The sequence below is a fragment of the Ctenocephalides felis genome, unplaced genomic scaffold (genome assembly GCF_003426905.1).
Source record: "Ctenocephalides felis isolate EL2017-DRISC unplaced genomic scaffold, ASM342690v1 CF-g0.4_SCAFFOLD_01886, whole genome shotgun sequence".
Taxonomy (NCBI): domain Eukaryota; kingdom Metazoa; phylum Arthropoda; class Insecta; order Siphonaptera; family Pulicidae; genus Ctenocephalides; species Ctenocephalides felis.
The window spans coordinates 48,047,297-48,071,198 of NW_020538040.1; the positions used below are offsets into that span (position 1 = coordinate 48,047,297).

Below are 23,902 nucleotides of genomic sequence, written 5' to 3' on the forward strand. Positions count from 1 at the left end.
TCTTACAATGATTGCTAATGATAATAATTTTGTTAATTTTGAAATATCAATACACTAATTTATTATATGCATATAATATATATTTGTATATAACTAACAAAGTCCAAATCGAATTTTGCTTAGGGATGATTTCGACGTCTAAATCATCATCGTTCAAAAATAAAAATTTAAATCTTCTAAAGCAATTTTCAACAATTACAAAGAAGCAGTTTAACTAGCTGTTTAAAAAAAAACAAATTAATCAACTGTTATCCTTCAAAAAAAATTTGAATTTTTTTAATTGTTTAGAATTTTGTGAGGAAACAGATATTAGGTATTATTTTAAAGGCTAATTAAGAACGACTCGGCTGATTTTTATATAAGACCGGTTAATAAATTATCGAGTGTTTTGGAAATTTTGAAAACAACGTTTTTGTAACAGTAATTACGTAACAAACACAAATTGCAAACAAATTACAAATTGATTGTAAGCATGGTTTCAAACAATTTTTTTTTTAAGACAAAACAATTGTATGAAGACTTTTGATTAGGCAAATTGAAACAACGATTTTCATTGATTATTGTGTAATAATCAATAAAAATATATAAATATATACCAATAAAATTGGTGCAGCTTTTTGCAGAAAAAGTCGTCTAAAGCAAGATTTGTCTTCACTTTTTATATCAACGATAATATTAGCGAATCAAAAATGCTAGCAAAATTATAGCACTATAATTATTTTAAGGAAAGTTAAAATATTTATGTTAAATTATTTTTATAATAAAATCTCATTATTTACAATTAAAAATAATAATTCTGAAAGGCAAAGCAATTTTAAATACCCTCTATATATTCTAATCTTTTAGTATGATCTTTGTATTTATAATATACTAACAAAGATGTATTTTATTATTTATTAGTAACAATTTTCTATTTTTATGACAATACCAATATTACAAGAACTATTCGCTGGATAACTATTTGTCGTATGGTTGTTTCCCTCTCACCTCTCTGACACATTATTTGCATATATTAAATGCAACTCGGCATCTGAGTTCTGAGAGCAACAAAATCGAATTGAATCTTAAGTTTGCAGACGCGTAAAATGACATAGTGAAGGGTTAATCATGTTTTATTTGTTTGCCAGTACAACAGGTAAAGCAATAATCGCGGATGTTTGAATGGCGCGCTGGAAGGATTTATGTGACATGTGAGATTATCACCCGAAGAACTTTCTTAACAATAAAACGAATTGAGAACAATGTATCGTATGCAGGAAATCTTGTCATGAATCACTGAATGCAACGACAACCCACGTGGTATTAGATGGGAGGTTGATTTTATGAATTTCGTTATCAAAGAAAGCTAACACTAGATTTCGTTCCATGCGAATGCGGATATTTGAGGCGACATTCTGGCGTCCTTCGATCTGACCAAGAAGGTGCAATGTGAATGTACGAGTTACCAAACAATAAATTGGAGGAAAAATTATTTGTACTAGAAAATCTTTAGAAAAACCAACTTGCTAATTTTTCTTTTCGACGCTTCACGTTATAGATTTTTGACCTTTGGACCACATTTACTCCAAAACAACGGCAACAAATAAAATATTTAAAATCAATTCGTCTAAAATCGATAAATAAACGCATTAATAAGTTCGACAAAAATCGATAAGTAAACGCGAGACAATCGACCGAACCGTTTTGTTTAAAATTGGCAAAAAGAGTACAAAATTTTTCGTGACCGTTTTTGCAAAAAATCTGAACCCATTTTTCAAAAATTAAAGTTAGAAATTTATTAGTTCGAAATCATGCTGATTTTGAATAGTTTTTAGCAAAGATTGGCCGATTTTTTATGATTTGATAAAACTTTGCATGATGATAGAGATCATTTTCATAACGAAAATCTTTAATATTATGTGCCTACAAAAAATAGTTAAAATATGAAGGTTCACAAAAATTTGGAATAAAGGAATTTGTATTTTTTATCTTTAAAATTTTAAAACCTGTTTTCTTATTTATTGAGTCTATTACCACAGATCCAGCGGTTCATGCAACTTGCCCTAAGGCAAAATGCAACTTACAACTAGTTTATAATTGCATATTGGAAAGACTGTAATGAAAGTTCATATAATGTTTTTTACTTGTTTTTTCTTAAATATATGTACCTCTAATTTTGTCTTGTAAATTAATAATTAAGTTGAAACATTTCATTTATCCTAATGTATCATTCGACCTATAGTTGAAAAATTTAGTAGTATAGTAGTTCACTTTGTTTGAGAATAAAATTGAAAATAACCAGAATCTTTTTAGAATACAGTGATAAAGGCCTTGGGCTTCGAATTTTATATGGAAGTCTATGGCTTTTTTAAATCTTTTTGTTGAATAATCAAATAAATTGAATGAAATATATGATTATGATATATAATGTCATCAAAATGAGAAACATTTGTATTGAATTGAGAGCAATCTTACAAATAAAACTAACAAATCTTGCGAATCTCTATTTACTAATCGCATAATTATTAAACTAGTGGGGTGTATGGCATCGTGCCTTAAGGCAAATTGTTGGAACTTCCCGTACCGCAACGAAATGTTCGAGGAATATTGAATGTTTTCAAATAGATTTTTATAAATATTGTAACATTGTCTAATATTTATAAGCATTATATAAACTGAATTGCAAAGTTGAAATTATTTGTTTGAAGTATATTAGAACTATAGTCAGAATTAAAAATAAAATCTGAATTATTTTCGATATACAAATCAATTATTTTGTTAAGACAAGCAGAAAGTTTTTTGAATCACTTAAATCGGACGCTTAGTTCTCTCAAAAATTCGATTTCTATTTTCTGCACTCTTTGCTCTTTATCTCCGTAATTGCTGGACCTGCATTTGCCAAAAACTAATCAGCACATCTTCCTATCAATCGGAATCTTTGAATTGAATGCAGAAAATAAAACAGCTTAGAGAATAGATTTTGCCAAAGCTCATTGTATTTTTACACAAAAGCCTCTAAGATATTCATCAGGATAAAGTATGTATATATAAAAATAGCATTTAATATCTTAATTAAATTTTATTAGTATGTCACAGCATTTGCAAAAGCAAAGCTTTTATACATCTTACAAAGTAAACTCTCGTTATGAGCAACTCAAGTGTAAACGAAATGAAAGTAGTTTTTGAAGAAGTGTCGGATGAATAAGTGAATTAAATGCGATGTTTATGGATCTCTTAGAACAGATAACTAACTTGATTGGGATCTTTCTTCCTCCCTCAGAACTCATTTGTGTCTGGCCGAGAGCCAATGTCATTTAGTGTTGTGGAAAAATATGGTGAAATGGAATTTATTTTTGAACATATGTATGTGATTTAACCAATTGGTATATAAAGCACAAATGAAAGACAGTTGAAGAAAGTGCAAACGAAACTTCACTGCATGGAAATTTATATGTAACAAAATAGAAAATTTGGCACTCTTGTTGCAACAATTTCAATCCATATTTATAATAAGCTTTGATCAAATAAAAATTTAAGGCAAATAGCTGAAACTAGAAAGAAAAAATAGATTGTTGAGAATTTAGATTTTTTTCGAATTTTAAAAACATTTCAATCATTTTAATATCCCTGAAAAAATTTAAAAAATCCACTTTTTTGAAAGTTTTTTAAGATTTTTTTGAAAATGTTGAAATTTTTTGAAAAAATAGATTTTTGAAGATCTTGAAATTGTGATGCTTATCAGGATCCGTACTATCTTGAAAGATATAAATAAATAAATAAGTTTAACTTTAAACATTATAAACATTGAGAAGAGAACGCATAAAAATTGAAATAAAATTAGTACTCGTTATTAAAATATCTGTTAATTTCATGCGCATTTGTCTAATAATTTTTGATCGCCAAATTGCACTTTTTCTGTATGTCTGAAACCGCTGAACCTGTCTTCGCAAAAATTTAATCAATTCTTTATCACGACAATACAAATAAAATGTATTTTAAATCATTTAAATCGGATTGTACGTTCTATCAAAAACTTCATTGCGATTTTCTAAACTTTTTGCTCCGTATCTCCGAAACGACCGGACCAACCTTTGCGAAAACTATTCAGCACGTCTTCCTATCAAGGAATCGAATGCATGATAAGTAATTCAAACCGGTTGACCTGTGCTTCCGAAAATATGGACAAAAAATTGTATCCACACACACATACATCCAATTTTTCAAATTGTAAGGTATGGCAGAATGTTCAGAAGACCTTCAAACCTAAAGTGACCATACCTCCCGGATTGGCCGGGACAGTCCCGGATTTCCACCTTGTGTCCCGGGTTTTTCTTAAAGCAATATTTGTCCCGGATTTTAATTTTTTATCCCGGATGTCCCGCTTTTTCGAAAATTAATATGTAGTTAAATTAACAAAAATTAAGAAAACAAACTATCAGATGCAATTTTTTTCAAAATAATTATGAAGAAAATTGAATAGAACATATAGATCGAAAAATATAAGATAATATCATAGATAAAGAAGTATTGCACATAATAGTCGAAGTAAAAAGCTCTTACATAAAGTTCGCAATTATGATAAAAAAGATTTATTTAAAAAAACAGTTTTTTTATTGTATCCTTGAATAGCATTTGTTATATAAACGACTAACATACCTCCCCCCCCCCGGATTAGCATAACTGAAAATTGCCGTCCCGGATTTGACTTAAAAAAAAAATGGTCACCTTATTCAAACGTGATGATATGCAAAATTTTCATTTTCGATTTTTTTCGATTACTATGGCTTACCCTACGTAAAGTTAATAAATCATATTAAAGAGCGATAAAAAGTATCTTTTATTACGTTGACAATAACACAACTTTCGCGAAAGTACTGGTTTGCTCAAAATAATTGAAGTTCCATAAGTTAAAAGAATCAAATTTCAGGAAGCGTTTTTGAAGATTTCCATCAAAAATATGCTTTGCGATTTTAATAAAAGTCAGAACGATAATGATCTTTTGTATAACGAACAATGTTGCAAAGCTTACCGCACGCCTCTTCTTCGACTGTTATCTTGACAGAACGCACAATCATCATTATCCTCTCGCTTTTGTTCTTACATTGTTATGAACATCCACAATTAGTTTACTGTTAAGTACCAATTAAGACTTTGTATTAATTGAATAAGTGTTTGAACTTCTATATTTGAAATTAAAAGACACATTTGCGTATTAAGCTCATATTTTTGTGGAAAAAGTAATTACGTGACACAATTTAACAAATTGTCGAATGATTTAATACTATATATAGTGGTAATTCATTTTGATGAACTTATGTTTCTTATCATAAGTATCAAAATATGTTCCAAAGTAAGAACAACCCTTAAAAGACAACCATTGAGTTGCAAAATATGTTCCAAAGCAACACAAATGATAATCATCACAGAAGCTTATGTTTTGCCAAATCCTAATTTAAAAAAAATTATACTCTAAATTTAGAAGAAAAAACTATTTTAACAAAAATTCTACAGTGTTAGATAGATTTTGATATAAATTGTTTTAATATAATAATGAGTTATTTGAGAGATTTTAATTTGATAAATTTATGATAGAATTTTGATAATGAATTACACCACACAAAGAACGTTGATTAAATATCCAATATATTAATAACTCAAATATGTAGTTTTTTCTTTTCAAACTTAGTACAAGTAATAATCATTACGATGAAACAGTAAAATAATTATTAAGGTATTGAATTCATTTTACCATCTTTTCTTAAATATGCATTGGTTTCTCATTATTTTTACCTTATTATAACTTTATTTTATTTCTTTACGTTAAAACGACTTAAAATTGGTTTGACAAATTTAGTTCTGGTTCATTCAAAGATGATGAACTCTCTGATCATGCAGTTGAAGTTGATGACAAAACAATTGTCTACTATTACTCTTACCACCGAACCGAACGATCAATTCTGATGTCTCCATTAAACAACTAACAAAATTAAATAACGCAGTTGAGTTGAAGAGAAGCGGCCTAAATTGTCGGATCGAAACGGTGATTTATTCCATCATTGAGATCATATATTTTGGGCCACTCGGCAAAATTTATTGGAGAACCTGGCCTTAAACCTTCTGATTACGTTTTCAATTCAATGATTATGATGGTATCAAATTGTACCTGATTTAATTTTCTGCTAATAAAAACCAGAAGTTTTATGAGAGTAGTAGTCATAACTTAGCGACAGGTGTATCATTTTTTTGAGAATAGCATTGCATTTTTTTATTTTGATCATAAATAAAGGAATTACAATAAAAATTTGATATATTTCAAAAATAAGTATTTATTCAGAAAGAACCAAGAAACTTTGGTTGGAGTGCAGACTATTAAATATAATAGTTAATATTAAAAGGTACAAGATTCAGAGAATTGTTTTATCAATATTGTATATATTATATACAAATGACACTTTTTCAGACCTATCTTCTACTGTTAACGTTAAATCTTTAACATATCTCTGTAGCGAAAAATAATATACGATGATTTATATGACAAAACCACAATTTATTTAACTAACCTGTCCAAGATCCAGAGTCAGCGTCACCCTATGATATTTGTCACCATAACGTAACGAAGGACTCTGCCACCACCTGGCCGTGCCATCCAGGACCCTCGAAGGCGGGTGATGCTTATCAGGATCCGTACTCGACGGATCACAAATACCACATGCGGGCGCCCTTGCTTTCGGTCGCGATCTTAGGAAAAGAAATATAGCTGAATAAATTATAATATTATAGATTTATATATAAAATCTTAAAATAATAATCAGAAATATCTACGAGTTTTATTATTTAGAAAATATGTTTCTACAAATCTTAGAATACAAAAAATACGGGTTGGAGCAAGATCGCTATTGATAAAGTCGCCGCGGAATTACATTGTAAAAGTACAAACAATATAATTTCAATGTAGCAAGTTTACAAACATTTTTAAACAAACAAATTATTAGATAATGTATATCATTTATATGTATATATACGTATCAAAAATATTTCATATGAATCAGTTCTTAAGTCTATTATATATATATATATATATATATATATATATATATATATATATATATAAATATATATATAAATATATTAATATAGTAAAACTGATTTTATCAAATAAAAAATAAAATCAATTTTTATAATACCCGGTGAAATTGGATTTACCATGACAACTTAGCTTATTGTTAGAATTTTTATTGTTTTATATATGCTATACAATGCATTTGGAAAATTCATAATCTACTTTCCTACTTTTTATACACCCTTTGGGTGCATTTTATTTACCCTAAAGTAAATCCTTTACACATTCGGGCTAAAGCTCGAATTTTATTTTTGCTCTTTATTGGTGTGTCTAATTAGAATTTTGGATTTTTCTAACAAGAATTTTTAAAGTTTGTTATACAAAAACTGAAGACGGTAAGATACTATTTGATAGTTTTTTCTTCTTTCTTTTACTTTTTTTTATTAATATGACTATACCATGGGGCGCAAGAGGATCAAAATAACAGGGGTAAGTAGTAACAGAGTTTTTTAATGCGATCTTGAACAATATTAAAATATTTTTCAATCTCAATTGGACATGTAAACCGCCTTGCATAATATTTCTACTGTCACACAGGCCAATGCAGTAAACAGAATTGTGCAGGTGCGTCATTTTTGAATATAAAATTGAACTATAATAAAATTTAAGTTTGCGTTATTATTATCAGCTAATTTCAAGTTTTAAATATCTTAGTTTGTTTCAAATTTATCAATCTTTGATAATGTTTAATAATTTTTGTGATTGCTATATTGTTTAAATAGTTATATTTAGTATTTCTTTAGTAAAAGCCTAAAGATTTATTCGCTCTGAAGGGAAACTAGAGTATTTTAAGTATACGAGTATCAGAGGTATTATTATTTTTGTTGTTACTACTTGCCCCGGAAGATGTTAAACATGAGGTTAGTTCTAACGCCGCACTTTTTCTAGAGAATAATTAATTGTGCAATAATGAACAATAATTATGGAGCTACTTGATATGGTAGAGGAATAGTTAAAGCTAGCTTCATTTCATAGAAATATAATCAGTGGAGCTGAAGATATATTAATTTAGAACAGAAGTGTTACAACAAGTGCCTAACTTCCGCCTGCATATAAAAATTATTTTACTATTTCTGATTGGCAAAAATTTTTAATGGTCGATCCAATCATACCAGAAGCTATATATCTTATTGTTAGTTTATAAGGAATAGAAAGGAATTTATATATTGAGTATAGAAATGAATATTGAATATATTGAACTTATTGATAAAATTTGTTCATGCATCATTTGATCACATCGTTGCATAAATAAATCTTAATTTAAAAGTTTCTCCAATAATGTAATAAAATATGAATATATTTATATAAATAAAACAATATAAAAATAGTGTTTAAATTTGAATAGTCTGAAACAGAACTATGTTTGGGAATGATTAAGTAAAAATCATATTTTCCATATTATTAAATTATAGCTAGTATTCAAACAGAAAAATAACTAACCGATGCTGCTCTCCTAGCCTGCAATATTCCTCCTTGCCCAGGTCGCCGCATGTGGCATTGCTGGTTATTGTCGCTTTCTTTGCAACATTGAATACTCCTGGCCAGAGTCCGGCTGAACCCGTCGAACCGCCATCCAGCGGGTCAAGTCCAAGAAGGCGGGTTCCTGAAAGACAAACAATATTATATGACGAACGGTCAATGCCAAGAATAAGAGATACATATGATACAAAAAGGTATATGTAAGTATGATGGATCGATATGAACTATATTAATAATAATAATTTGAGGTAAATTTGCAAATTAAGGTTTCTTATAAAAATCTGTTACAAACTTGGTCTATTGCTTTAATGTCATATAATGTTTGTATGATATGACAGCAATCCAACATTAACAGTAATTTAAATGTTGCCCGTAATTTTAAGTAATTCGATTATATACTAAGTACCCCAATAATTTAATTGTTCCAATACACTTTCAATAGAGTATGGATAATTATAGCTAATATTCACTAGACAATTATAGATAACTTTTCGTAATTGTAATTATAGTTTGTGTCTAGTTCAATTTGTACAATTTGTTAATAGAAACGCAGCATCCTGAGAAAGCTCCTTTAAAAGCTTATTAATTACCTTTATGCATCAACAAGGGCAGATTATTGGCAAAAACATGATTCTATAAAATACTTTCATATCAGTATGGTACACTTTTATGTTAGTAGTTTGCAAATAGTAACATAAATAATAAAAAGGCATCAAAAAATTTTAGTATAAAAAATTTTTGAATGAGATAATTCATAATTATTTGTACTATTAAAAAAATACAGACAAAAAAGACACGTTGTTTTGTTTCTCTAAATCATATTTATTTATTTAATTATATTATCAATCTAAAACGTTTTTTTTATCTTAGATTCATTGATTACCAGCAACATAGTTTTTTAATTAAATAGAAACTATGACAAGACATTTAATAATATTCGACCATTTTGCCCAAATAGTACGGACAAAATTACGTAAAAAGTAAGCAGTACATAGCAACTTTTTAAGAAGACAGTTTACAAATAAATCGTTTGGTCCTCTTTGGGACATCAATACATGGGTCATTACAAATCGTACGGATTTTCGAAAAAATAAAATGTCACATTTTAGAATTGTCTGAAATTTTCTTTACAGATATTATACATAAAATCATTTGACACGTATTTCAGGATTTTGCTGAAAAAAATTTTTTTACGTAAATATTTACGATTGAAATATGGATTTTTTGCTCAATTTCTATGAACATCATCTGCGGTAAATTAATTATATCCGGATGTGCTGATCGGATCAGTATTATTATTTTTTTTATTACACTCATATTGAAGTCAACTTTGTAATGATTTAATTTTTTTTTTGTTTTTGCAATTTTTTTAATAATAACAATCCTTAAATATTTACAAAGGTTTTACTCAGCCTGACCCCAACTTGAATCGATCCAAAAAAAATGTATTTTTTCTTTTTTTCTCTGCAACAAAATTTTTTTTATATTTTGTTGGAGACTTTGTTACGTCGAAAGATATTAAATATTTTCAAGCGAGAGCCGCGCTTTTCACGTCGGGGACCTCAAAGACTTGTACTCATTTGTCACTTTTGAATGACAATCTTATTGTTTTTCGGTTGAAAAATATTTTATAATTTCGCTTCTGGCAAAAAATTAATATATAGTCGGAAAAAAATTAGGGGTGAGCGGAGGTTAAAAGTTCGTGGGTAAAAAGATCCACTGCCAATATCTCAAAACAAGTAAAGTGAGAATTTTTTTAACAACAATATTTGAATTGTATTGAATTGAATTTGAATTTATCTTATTCAGCTTCGTTGAACCATTTCGTGTACATTACTGAAGTTAATTTATAGTTCGCTTAAAAAAAATGTAATTTTTAATATTAGGTTTTTAACGTTCTTAAGTAATATGCTAACATCTTGTTAATTTGTATGAGTATTTTAATATCGAGAAAAACAATCCGATATATCGGAAGAAATTATTAATCAATTTGCATACAGATCACTCCATCAAAATGACCGGACGAAGACGCTTTCTTAACGCGTTATAATTACAGTACATCATTCACTTAATGATAGTCGAACAACTTATGTCAACTTTAATTAATCGATTTGACATGCAAATAAGCTAACACTAATTGATATAAATCTTACCACAATTATTTTGATTTGACGAGAAATAATAATTATAACTGCTATTTTTATCATAATTAATTCGTTTAAAATGTTCCACGAACATAGTTTCAAAGTTTATTCTTGACTAATTTGTCAATTAACATCAATATAATAATTTAAAATAATAAAATAAATTAAATGTGATTTAGTTCATGAAGAACATATGTAAATAGAATGATAATTTGGAATTTAGATTTGATGTTTTTAAGTCAATCGAAATTTTAGATTTATATTTCTTGATAAAGCATAAATTAATATAAAATACTTTGGCTACATGATCTTCATATAAAAAGTGATATTTTGTCATTAAAGTTTCATCATAGATATATATATATATATATATATATATATATATATATATAATTAAGTTGAAGATGTTTATTTTAACTATTTCTGTTTGAACTATTATCATATGATATGATAATATTTTTAGAAGATAATTGATTCCAAAATTTAAACGTAAAGTTAGGAGTAAACAACCCCTGATAAAAATGAATAGATTTTCGAAATAAAAAGAGTTTTATGGATTTTGCCAATTAGGTTTTGAAAAAAATAAAGAAAATTGACCTCAAAATTAAAAAAAGAATAAGAGTTAGACAACCCTTCCAACAAAATATAAATTGTATTCCGAAGTAAATTTTAAGCTTTTTCTTTAAGCTAAAAAATCTGAACTAAAATTATGTCAAAAATATACAAGGACTGAATTCAGAATAAAAAATGATTGAATTACTAAAATGGTTAAGGGTTGGAAATAAAAGTAAAAATTTAGCTTTGTATGTTTTTTTTTAATGCTACATTGTTGAAAATAAAAACGAAAAAACATTTTCAAAATTAAAACAAAAAATTCAAGGGTGAACTACACTTATCACTTAAAGTAGATAGTAGCCGATTCTCAGACCAACTGAATACGAATATAAAATTTGCAAACATGTTTTGGAAAAAAGTTATGGGTAAATGAAAACTTATATACATCTTAAAATTTTCTATCACGCAGTTATGAATTATTCTCTTAATGCATGATGAAATATTCACGGACTCCGGAGATTGAAATCTAACTTCAATTTAGCTGCAAGTATGTAGTCTAAATGAAATATAATAAAGAAAAATGACATTAATTTAATTGCAATGAACCTATATTAATGCGATCCTCATTATTTTAACTTTGATATATTTTTATATGATGATTACAGCGGTTTAACGGTATCAAATTACTGTACAGAGCACAATTTGTAGTGACCATAATTTCGAAATAATAGCAGACGGTGTATTTTGTACAATAAAACAATATCCTTTGGGCATTGTCCGTAGTTACGTTGTAAAACAAATAAACTGTAGGTGGTCTAGAGATGTTGCTAGTCATCTTGTATTACATGGAATCAATAAGGAACTCGAAGCAGCACAAAGAAAACATTGAAAAAGATGGGCAAAACTTAAATAAACTGATAATTATTGGATATCGAATTCTTCAAGATAAATTGGTTTCTTTAAATTTGCAATGTCCTTTAGAAACTCTATCCCTATACATATTTTTGTTGTCAAACATGTTGACGCTTCAGCCCTTCTATAATTACTTTTTTTTATATAATTTTATTTGAACAGCGATCAGAACTTATGGTTTTCTATGAGCTGTTGTGATTAATATCTTACAAACTACGTTTGTTTTATTACAGATGGCAACCCAAACAGTTGTCACATCTCTGTATGATAAATTTTTATTACAATCTTTGTAATAGGGCACTATAATTACTTAAAATATTTTTTTTTATCTAAAAATCTGTCTATTTGAGAAATTGGTTTGTTTATGTTACAAAAGACTATTGGAAGGCAACGTTAATTGTTATCTTTTCTATAAAAAGCATTATGAGGCTTTACCACATGCTTCACAAGTTCTTAGAGCAATTTTTTTTATTGTTTTGAACAAAAATCAGAACTTAGGCCCATAAGCTGTTGTGCTAATTTGTGTTACAACCAGTGGGTCCTACAGATGGCAACCCAAACAGTTGTCCTATCTCTGTGTTTTGAAATATCATTACAATTTTTTCTAATAGAACAAAAATTTATCGATGCAGCAATGCCAGTCGTGACACTATTTTCACTTAGAAGCATATTGCTATCAATATTTCGAAGTAAAAACCGTTCTCACTACTGCTTGACGACAGGTAGCTTGAAGCGGGATCGAACCTGAAACCTCGGATCCAAGTCAAGTCGTTCTAGCCACTTATTTGAATAATAGCTATCGAAAATTTAGAAATCATAAACTGACAATTACAGTTACTACATGACTATGGACAACATCGTGCAAATTGCTCTGGGTTTAATTATGTGTAACTACTGTTGTTCAAATGCAACTGGTTAAAGTAATATAATTTAATATTCTAACGAGAGGTTAAATATATATTACACTGACATCTTTTTTGATTTCCTGCTAACAGAAAGGAATTAATTTGACGAGTCTCAAACTGGATGCAACGTATCCGTTAGTGAATGTGAAATGAAATATAATTATATTACGACATGTCATATAACAAATCTTTTGCATATGATTAGCAATATATACAGCATACTACTATAATAATTCTTATATCATTTTCACACAAAATGGTAATGAAATTATATAATTCTGAAAATATCCATGGATCCGTGTAAGCAAAGGGCTTTTTGGATACGACTTGAAATATAAATTGAATTTTAAATTTTACGTGAAAAAAAAACTAATGTGAAAAATATAGAGTTTGATTAATTTATAATATTTTATAAATTAATTTTCAAACAATTACATAAATATATTAAATAAAAAATTGGATTCTTTGCCACTTGAACAGCTCCGGACCTTTATTTATTAAAAGTTTTAATTCAAGAAAAGACATATTTAAATGCATTTTTATGAAGAACACTAAAAAAGTAATCGAAGAAATTTGTTCAACATCTTCATGATAACGGATGCTCATTCAGAATGTCTGCATAATTAACATATTTCTGAATGTACAGAAACTGTTTAAAAATTTAACAAAAACAAAATGTAGTAAGAATAATGTAAAACCAAATGAAACTAGTGGGGTGGGTGGCATCGTGCCTTAAGGCAAATTGCTGGAACTTCCCGTACCGTAACGAAACGTTCGAGGAATATTGAATGTTTTCAAATAGATTATTATAAATATTGTATTATTGTCTAATATTTATAATAATTATATAAACTGAATTGCAGAGTTGAAATTATTTGTTTAAAGTATATTAGAACTATAGTCAGAATTAAAAATAAAATCTGAATTATTTTCGATATACAAAAAATTTAAAAAAAAAAAAAAAAAAAAAAAAAAAAAAAAAAAAGTGGTACAAAATTTTTTTTTTCCAAAATCAATTATTTTGTTAAGACAAGCAGAAAGTTCTTTGAATCAATTGAATCGGACGCTTAGTTCTCTCAAAAACTGCCATTTTTTGTACATTTAGCTCTGTATCTCCGAAATGGCTGGGCCTGCCTTTGCGCAAAACTAATAACCCTTTCTCCCAATCATTACTAATGGAATGTTTTTTAGATCATTCAAATCGGATGCTCCGTTCTCTCAAAAACTCGATTTCTATTTTCTGCACTCTTTGCTCCTTATCTCCGTAACTGCTGGACCTGTCTTTGCCAAAAACTAATCAGCTCTTCTCCTTATTAATAGGAATCGAATGTTTTTTAAACCATTCAAATCGTAGTGGGATGATCATAAAAATTCAAAAACATCAAAGTTGATAAATTCTTATTGATGAAATCGATATTCATTACAGATATCGGGAAGTTCATGCAACTTGCTTTAAGGTAAAGAAGTACCACAGAAACCTAGTTGAAAAAAACAACTCTCTCTGCAATAGAGCAATGTCTCTATTTTGTATAATTCACGTGTGTTTATATATCTATCAAAATTTTCCTTGATCGTTCCGAATTACGTCACAGACAAGGGACTTCTTTATCAGGTCGTAGGATCTCCTTGAAGGCACGCGGTATTGGATAATCCTCCTTCTTAACAATGAACCGCATGGGTCCTTGGTTTACAATAGGTCGCAAGACTTTTGCACAATGGAACACCCGCCGAGCTCAACGGACACCTGTAATGCGCCGAGAGATGCAAGACATACAAATTATATTCCATATTACCGGTTAAGGCAAAGGTACACTAATGCCTGTTGAATTATTTGATGTAATAGTCGGTAATAAGGTTGTACTTTTTGTTATTTTTAAAAAGAGAACAGATAAAGATCGGTACTGGACGTAAATATTTCGAATAGTACCAGACAGAGTGATTTATTTGAGGCGCATGGATTCATAGTACAAGGATGCATAGTACTCTGTAAAAAAAATTCTTCAGATAATTTTTGATTACTTAGATTATGAATTTACTGCACTGTTTAACTATGTTAATTTTAGATGATTTAGAATTTTAATTTTTTTTTTCACTGTATATTGCGACAGATATATACCTGTAGATTAAGTTATAGGCCTGTAGTTATAGACAGTTATATATTGATCTAAAATAATGTAAATGCGGGACTAGCTCACTCAGTAGCGTTCTCGACTCTCACGCTGGAGGAATTCGATTCGAATCTCCAGCAATACCAGAATTAAAAATATAAAATATTAAAGTAGATTAAGAATTATTAATTTGTAGAATACAAGAAAAATTTGTATTAGAAGTAAGAAGGAAAGAAGAAGTTTAGTTTAGAAGATGAGAAGAACATATTGAGAAACAAGAAGAAGAATGAAAATTGAACAGAAGATCAGGATATAAAAAGAGATAGTATATATATGATGAATGTATAAGAAATATATATGTAAGAATTGTATAGAATATGATTAAAAATAATATGAATAATGTAGGTGGCTCAAAATGCTGTAAAGCGGAGGCCAATAAAATTTAAAAAAAATATAAAAGGCCAATGTTATAGCAGGATATGTTATGTAGAACACTACATATAAAATGGTACTAAAAACTGTCAAACGGCTACGTGTACAATGCTTCTTTACTAATATGTTATTATGCCATCACAAAGATGCACTTATAAGATTCTTATTTTGTGCATTTTCCAGGTTAGATTTTTTATCTAAAACGCCAGACTGCACGGCAACCACATAGCATTTTGGCAGTTTTTACTACTACTTTATATGAAAAACGCTTCGTAGCGTAACATTGTCTCGCCATAACATAAATCTATTTTACGGAAGTAGCTGTCCATAAGACTAATACTTAATTTATTTTCACCAACAAAACATACACATGGCATGTGAATATTTAAGCAATTTATGTAAACAAATAACATTTGATTCAAGTACAATGCATATCCGCAATGTTGTTTTGTGGTGCCAAATTACTTTACTGTGACGGTGGTATTTTAATTAAAAAAAGAACAAAAATTTAAATGAAAATTTTCATGCATATGAATATCAATCAAAGTCAAAATTTAGTAATACCTTTTGTAGCAATGTTCATTGGCAAAACTCATATAAAACTACATATAGTAGTAAATGAAATATGATTTGTATTAATTTCCATTCCTACTTGTGAATACAGTTTAACATAATTATAATTAAATTGCAAATATTTGGATTTGAATATTTTAGATAAAACCTCACTTTTTGCGTTATCTCTACTGAATCAGTCAATCTAAAAAATGCATTTAGGCATCCCAAACTAGGTTTTTTGTCCGATTATGTCGGGCTCAATACCTCCTGGTTAGTATACCGACCAAAGTCTTCGCTTATCTCTTGCCCTTTGACCCACGGAAACCGCCGATAGGCAAATCGGGGGAGGATCTATAATGCTTTAATTCTCTCTCTCTCTTTCTCTTAATTATCCTTTCATCCTAATTAGTGCCATCCGCTCTTCTTTCCAAAGTCGCAAGTCTATTAAAAGTTCTAAAGAGTGTAATATAATGAATATGAAAAATGTAAATACGCGACCTAAATATTATAGTAATATATTCAAATAATCTACAAATTTAACTTATTTTTTTTTGTTCCGAATGATACGTTTCTTAACAATAAAATAAAAATAATTATTGAAGACTGTTTTAAAATTTAGTTTCAAGATTTACACACTAGGATGTGATTCACCAGCATCTCAAAAACGAGTACAATTTTTTGATTATAATTTTTAATTCAAAAAAAAATATTCAAAAGTTACTTATATTTTAATTGTGAATCCAAATATAATGAATTATCTATCAAATGATATATAATAATTTGCATAATTTTATAGAACAGATGAAAACAAAAAAAAATAAAAATTAAAAGCACAAAAGTAATACTAGGATATGAACAATATATATCAGCAGAAGTATTTCGAAGATCGTGTAAGACGACATCAATTGTCCCATAAAATAATTATATCAATAAATAGTTCGTCTATTTCTATGATTATCATTTTACTTGAACAATATTGTTATGTTTTCAGTTTGTATATCAAATTTATATTTAATTATTTATTCCTAGTAGATGAACCATTCGGTATTTTACCAGTCTCTGCTTATTACTTTTGTATGATTTGAGATTGTTTTTGTATAAACACATCGCAGAATAAAGTTAAATTAAAAAAATTGAAGTATTTAAAATGTGATTAGATCATACATTCATAATATAAATTATTTGTAATACTCTTATGGAGAGAGCTATCGAGCCTGTAATTAGTATTATGCAAATCGTGTCATAACGATAGCAGAGCATATATGACAACTAATTATAGCGTAAAGTGAGCTAAGTATCTACTTGAAATAATTCTGGTATTTTTATTCGAAACAAAAACAAGATTAAATCTTGCATCAGGTTAATTAAAACATGTTAATCTTAATTTCTACTTTGTGCTATCACGATTGACTTCAAGAACGTGTTTGCGGAAACTCTCCTTAAGTACTAAATCATATAGGCAACTTCGGATATAAATTATAACGGCATTTTCATAATTACGGTATTTGATTAAATTTATAATTAATTTGTTTTTGTACAAACCGTTTTTTATTACATATTCCACGTAAAACATATTTGATTGAAATGTTGTAAATAACTAATTTTAGTTTTATGAAATTTATTTTATATTTATATTTACTATAATTATCTTTTAAAGTGAAAATGTAGTTAATATTCACATGGGTAATTGAGACTCTACGATACAGCATTGGCTAAGATTCCTGTCAGTCATGTTACAAGTAGAGATTTAAATTCTCATGAAGACTAATATAGGCTATTAGTAATTATTGGAAGAACAGATCAAATTATGCTTGAAATGGTTTCTAACCGAGAATAAAACCCGGGAAATGAGGAGGAAGGATTATTAGTCCCAACATAATCACTGTTGGTTTCTGGTATCATACGCTCATTACACTAATTTATATTTATACAACTTGAAAATCAATACGAAAATAACAGTTTTCCTTAGCACCTAATGCCACTGACATATGAATAAATAAAAAATAATACATTTATTTTAAATTGATTGGTTAATCAATTAATTAAAATCATAACTTGCTTTGAAGAACATAGTATTTAGAAAAAAAATAGTATTTGTTCTGTATGTTTATCTTTCTATTTGTAAATTAGAAAAACAGACGAATAAAAGAATTACAAAAGTTCTAAAAGTATAATATTAAGCAACACTATTCTTTTTTATTCAATTAAATTTTATATGAAAAGTATATATTAATAGGGCATTTATAAGTTGTTCTTGAATTCCAAAAAAATAAAGAAGAGAACGTTGTACCAACTATATTTCTATGAGAAAAGCGAAGATAGAAAACTTATATTTGTATAAAATAAAATGAAATGTAGACTTTATTTTCATTAAAAAATCATACGAATGACACAAATAATGCTATCTTTCAAGATTTGCCCTGAAAAAGATGAAAATTACGAAGTTATAAATATCAAACCACTACAAAAGTTTAAAGAGATAATCATACTAAAATTTATTAGAGCCATGTATGTACTTTTTAAACTGTATATGACAATTGTCTTAAGGCAAATTGATAAAACTTTCCGTACCGTAATTTAAAATTTTTAAAAGTTTCAAAATAGATGAGATTTTTGAAAAATTTTGAAATTAAAAAAAAATCGACTTGAAAGGTCGAAGACATTTGCTTGGACAAAAATTGGTACGGACCTATAAAAATGAAATCGAATGTTGTACTTATTATTAAAATCTCTATAAAATCTTATATATTGATTTGATCGGTTGATCCATGCTCTCAAAATCGTCAACGAACATTTGTATCCGCACATACATACACACACAGACATACAACAATTTTTGGTAACAATGAGGTATGACAAAGTGTTCAGAAACCTAGGGAATAAAAAAATTGTTATTTTCGGTTCGGCAATTACTTCAACTTATTCTACGGTAAGTTAATAAACATAAATTTGTCTAAACATTAATTGTAATTATGATTATTATTAATTACTTTTTGACTGAATGGCCTTATACATTTTACGATAGTGTTCTATAGTGAAATGTGAACTTTGATAACGAAAGTTTCTGTGTAAGCTTTAAGCGGTATCATTGTACAATTCGTGCTTAGACGCATATGAAATAAAAAACCACTTAATATAAAAAAAAACTCTTTCGATTATATCTTGAAACTTTATTATTATTTTAATTCTAGTGATAGTAATTAATGGAACAACCCTTTCTAAATTACAAGATAAAACGACTGCATATTGGTATTAAAACCTGTCCTGTGAGAACTTATAGATAATGTTATTTTACTTCTTTGTTCTGATAAATTTAATAACATATCATTTTGTAATATATAAGAAATAACATATTACAATGTTAATTTAATCATATGTACATGATATTTCTCTATATTTGTGATATGTGACAAGGACACAAATTAAGAGGTGTTGAAAAGGATTTGAAAAATAAGTTAGTAACTAAATTTTGAATGAAAAAGTTGTAATATACGAACACAGATACATTATATATATATATATATATATATATATATATATATATATAATGCCCAAGAGCCTTATATGCTATATTTATTTCCATTCTCGTTTAGGGAAATTTAGAGAGCATTTCAAAAAGAGAATTTATTCATGTTATAGTTTGTAGTATGTCCATGTGTTTATCCCGGAACTGTTGTATGTACAAACTCGAGTTTTGTTTAGATTTTGTCGTATTTTAGGATAGGGTAAGATGCAACCGGCCTTTTTCAAACCACAAATGTTAAACAAAAGTTCAAATCCTATAATTATCATGTACCAATCAACAGTGATATTTTTGAAATAAAGTTTTACTACTGTGATATAAAATGTTTGTTTGGCATTAACGAGTCATATGTACCATGGGCGTTAGATACACAAGCAAAAGTCATTAACGTAAGTTTTATGAATATACTCAGCTTCTCATATTAAATGTTAAAGTAATGCATTAGAATATACATTTAATTTTATTATGATTAAAGGCTAAAAAATTAAGTGTAGTTTTCTTTTTCCTATCCTTATAAATTATAAAACTACAATTATATAAATTATTTTATATTTATTTGCAAAAGCATGATAAATAGATAAAGCATATAATGAAATAATATAATTATTAGTATTTTTTTTTATTAGTTGACAAAAAAAATTACATTGCCATTTTATTTTTAGATATGATTTACAAATAAAAGAAAATAAAAGAAATTATACATGAGAACGTTTGCTAATTAATTAGTAACTAGTGGTGCATGGCATTGTGCTTTGAGGAAAATTGCTAGAACTTTCCGTACTTAAATTTAAAATTTCAAAAGCTCAGAAAAGTTATTTTTTCGAGAATTTTAAATTTTTTCGAAAATTTTGATATATTTAAATATTGAAAAAATACCTTTTTGAAATTTGTGATTGAATTATGATTGAAATTTATAATTTTCAAAATTTTTTACGTTTTTTTTTAATTCTGAAGTTTCTTAGAAGTTTTTGATACTTATTTATGTATGTTGATCCAGAATGTTCAGAAGCCTTTGAAACGTGAAAACATATAAAAAAAAATATCTTCGATTTTTGTACGATTACTATAAGGTACCCTACTAGAAGTTAACTAGTCACAAAAACTAGTATCTATTTGTTTAAACAAAACTTTTTATTATTTGTTAAATAAATACACTAAGTAAACGAGACAATAACTAAGGCATCAATTATCTATTCTATTTTTTTATTTAATATTTATGGATACTTTTCAACTATCTTTAGAAGGCTTTTTGGAAGTCCACTCAAAGGTTGACCTATCTCTATTTGATATATTTTATTATTAGAATTTCTCTGATACTAATGTTTTGACCTTGATGCAGTATTGTAGATAACCACTTTTGCTTCACTTTCCACTATATTTTCAAGTAAAAACCGATGTCACTACTGCTAGACATCAGGCTAGCTTAAGTGGGTTTCAGCCTAAAACTTAGAAGTTTTAGGTTAGAAGACCAAAACTCTAATTATTAAGCGACGGGTAAGTTTTTAACATATTTAGCAACCAATTCTGACTATAGTTTTGCCAGTTTTTCTCTACGTCGAAATTTGTGCTGCCATTGTCGAATAGGCGCGGCGGATTTGGTGCATATCCGAGTCGAACCATATTATTGTAAGTGCCAAGAGTATATTATTTTGTTCAAGATACATAAGGAAGATTTACTATCATTATGCGTACAACTTATAGATCATGGATAGTCGTTTCGAATTTTCATATTCAAAGGTCAAATGCAAGTTGCCAATAATACGAGTATGTTGCTCGATATCTTTACTTCACACTCAATTTACATAGTATGATATTATGAGTTTAGTTCTATTATTAAATAATTCAAATTTATTGTCGATATATTGCTTATTATTATTTCAAACATTGTCGATAATAATAGAGAATATTTATTTTAAATAAATTTACTTTTACTCTACCACTTCAGTTTTTACTAAAAAAAACGCCACGTACTTTTTCCTGGCTAAAGTTACTGAAAGGCCAAAGTTAGAATTAGAAAGATCATGATCATGCTCATTCTCAGAATAATTTTATGCAGTGATTGGACAGTGTTTTTTTTTGTCAAAATTTACTATTAGTTATTTTCACAGTATTTTTAACTCTTCTTTATTATACAATCTGTTTTTTTTTTAAATATTATATATATATATATATATATATATATATATATGCACTTTTCTGTGTAATAATAAAAAAAATGTCACGGCGCTAATTGTAAGTAATTAGAACGAGAGTGGGATCAACCAGCTGCTTTTTGGAAATTGGTTTCATATATTTTAACAAGCTACAAAAAACAAATTGCATAAAATATACAATAGCATCAAGTTCACAGCAGATAACGTTTTCGTCAGAATGCGGCACCGAATTGCTGGCAAAATGTTTTCGAATCAGTGCCGAGCTCTTGGCCATGCCTGTTTCATGTTGTTTGGCATATTTTTGCGCCTCCACGTGAGTAGCTGGGGGCTTTTCTAGATCCTACTTATGTGATCAGTATTTTGCCTGTACCATATGAAATAACGGTTTCACTACCGTTTTATCAGCTAACTGATGAAGCATACGAAATAAGACTCGATTTTCGCATCAAAACAAAACATTACCGAACATGAATTACGACGGTTCTTTTGAAGCGTTTGATGTTCATCATTGTGTAGTAAACGCTGCAGTCAGTTCGTAACATCCTTTTCATAATGTATTGTTTACACATTAGAAATCTACTCATTTCCTTATGTTTAGCTGACTTGTAATTAAGATGTTTTATGTATAGTTTCACTACTGCGCAAATTGACTTCTGGAAAACAACAAATTATTTTCCCAGTTGAAATGGAACATTTGCAACATTGTTTTTGAAAGAACAATTTTTCATCGCCAAATGTCATTTTTATACTTATTTCATTGGTTCGCACAAAATGCTAGTCATTCAAATCGAACACTTCCGTTTACTCAAAAACTGATTTACCATTTTTGGCACTTTTTGTCCATATAGGAATCAAATATTTTTTCGGTTGATCGGTTGATCCGTGTTCTCGAAATTTTCTAAAGTGTGTCAAACACCCTACTGATGAATTTTGGCAAAAATTTTACGCTAATTTTCTATTTGGACTTTCCAAAATGTGTATTAGTGGATACAGCTGTGAGCTTTCAATCACAAGTTTCAGGTTCAGACTGATGTGAATCAGTATTGATATCGATTACACAGCCTACAAAAAAATTCTTTTTTGTTTGGTGCATCAAATGTTAGAGCTGATTCATATAGTATTTTTTGCGCTGATTTCAAATCTGCAAACCATTTTTTTTGTATCAGCTCTAGTATGTAACTTAGAAAGAAGTTGCCGCAACCAGGTCCATTCTAGGTTGTCACGGTAAAGAACTTTTCACAGTGTCAATATCCCAACTAAGGCCGAATGGGTCTTGTAAGTTTGTATCTAAGAGTAGGTATATATCATTAAAATAACATTCTGAATTGTATTATTATTATGTAATTTCATTCCTTATATATCATATATCATATCTTGAAAACTAAAGCTCATAAAAAAAACAATGTCATTTTTGAAATCAGCGACTCAAATATACTTAAAAACAGCATTAAAATCGTTTGCACCATTTTCTTTGTTGGCCTGTTATCAATTAAAAATATAGATAGCAACATGTTTCTAAATGCAAATAGCACTTCATCAGTATTAGAGTTATTCTAAAAATAAATTCATCATTTTAATGCTGAATCATAGAATGCCATCTATGAATCCACTAAAAATCTGCTCGTTTAGGAACTGCTCATAGATTTAATAGTTTTTTGCGTTTTGCGTTTGAGGTTATTATCACCATATTCTGCACCCTGATTAGTATGATAATTTTTGGATTAAAAATTAAATACACATTAAGCATGCTTGAACTAAAAGAATAGAAAATTAACGGTCAGGACTTAACACAATTTATGTGAGTATTTAAGTTCAAATTTCTAGCATCAGACCTTAATCACGTGTTCCACATCTTTCCGTCTCATTGTACAATATATAAGTCATTTCTGTGCGTGTAACGTTTTGTTTATAATTCTTATTACACCCGAAAAATTTATATCCATTTCGTGTTGTTTTCAACCGTCCAGCTGCATTTCTTACACAATATTCTATTTCATGAATTCAATGTATATCTTAGAAATAAGTGAACATGCAAGG

General features: G+C 28.2%; 1 protein-coding gene across 1 annotated transcript in view; it reads right to left on the reverse strand.

Annotated features, from left to right (window-relative positions):
- LOC113375025 (laminin subunit alpha-1) overlaps positions 1 to 23,902 on the reverse strand; it is a 304,542-nt gene that overhangs the window by 246,940 nt on the left and 33,700 nt on the right. The window contains 2 exon segments of the mRNA XM_026614979.1: positions 6,540 to 6,717; positions 8,540 to 8,702. Of these exon segments, the coding sequence (XP_026470764.1) occupies positions 6,540 to 6,717; positions 8,540 to 8,702 (341 nt within the window).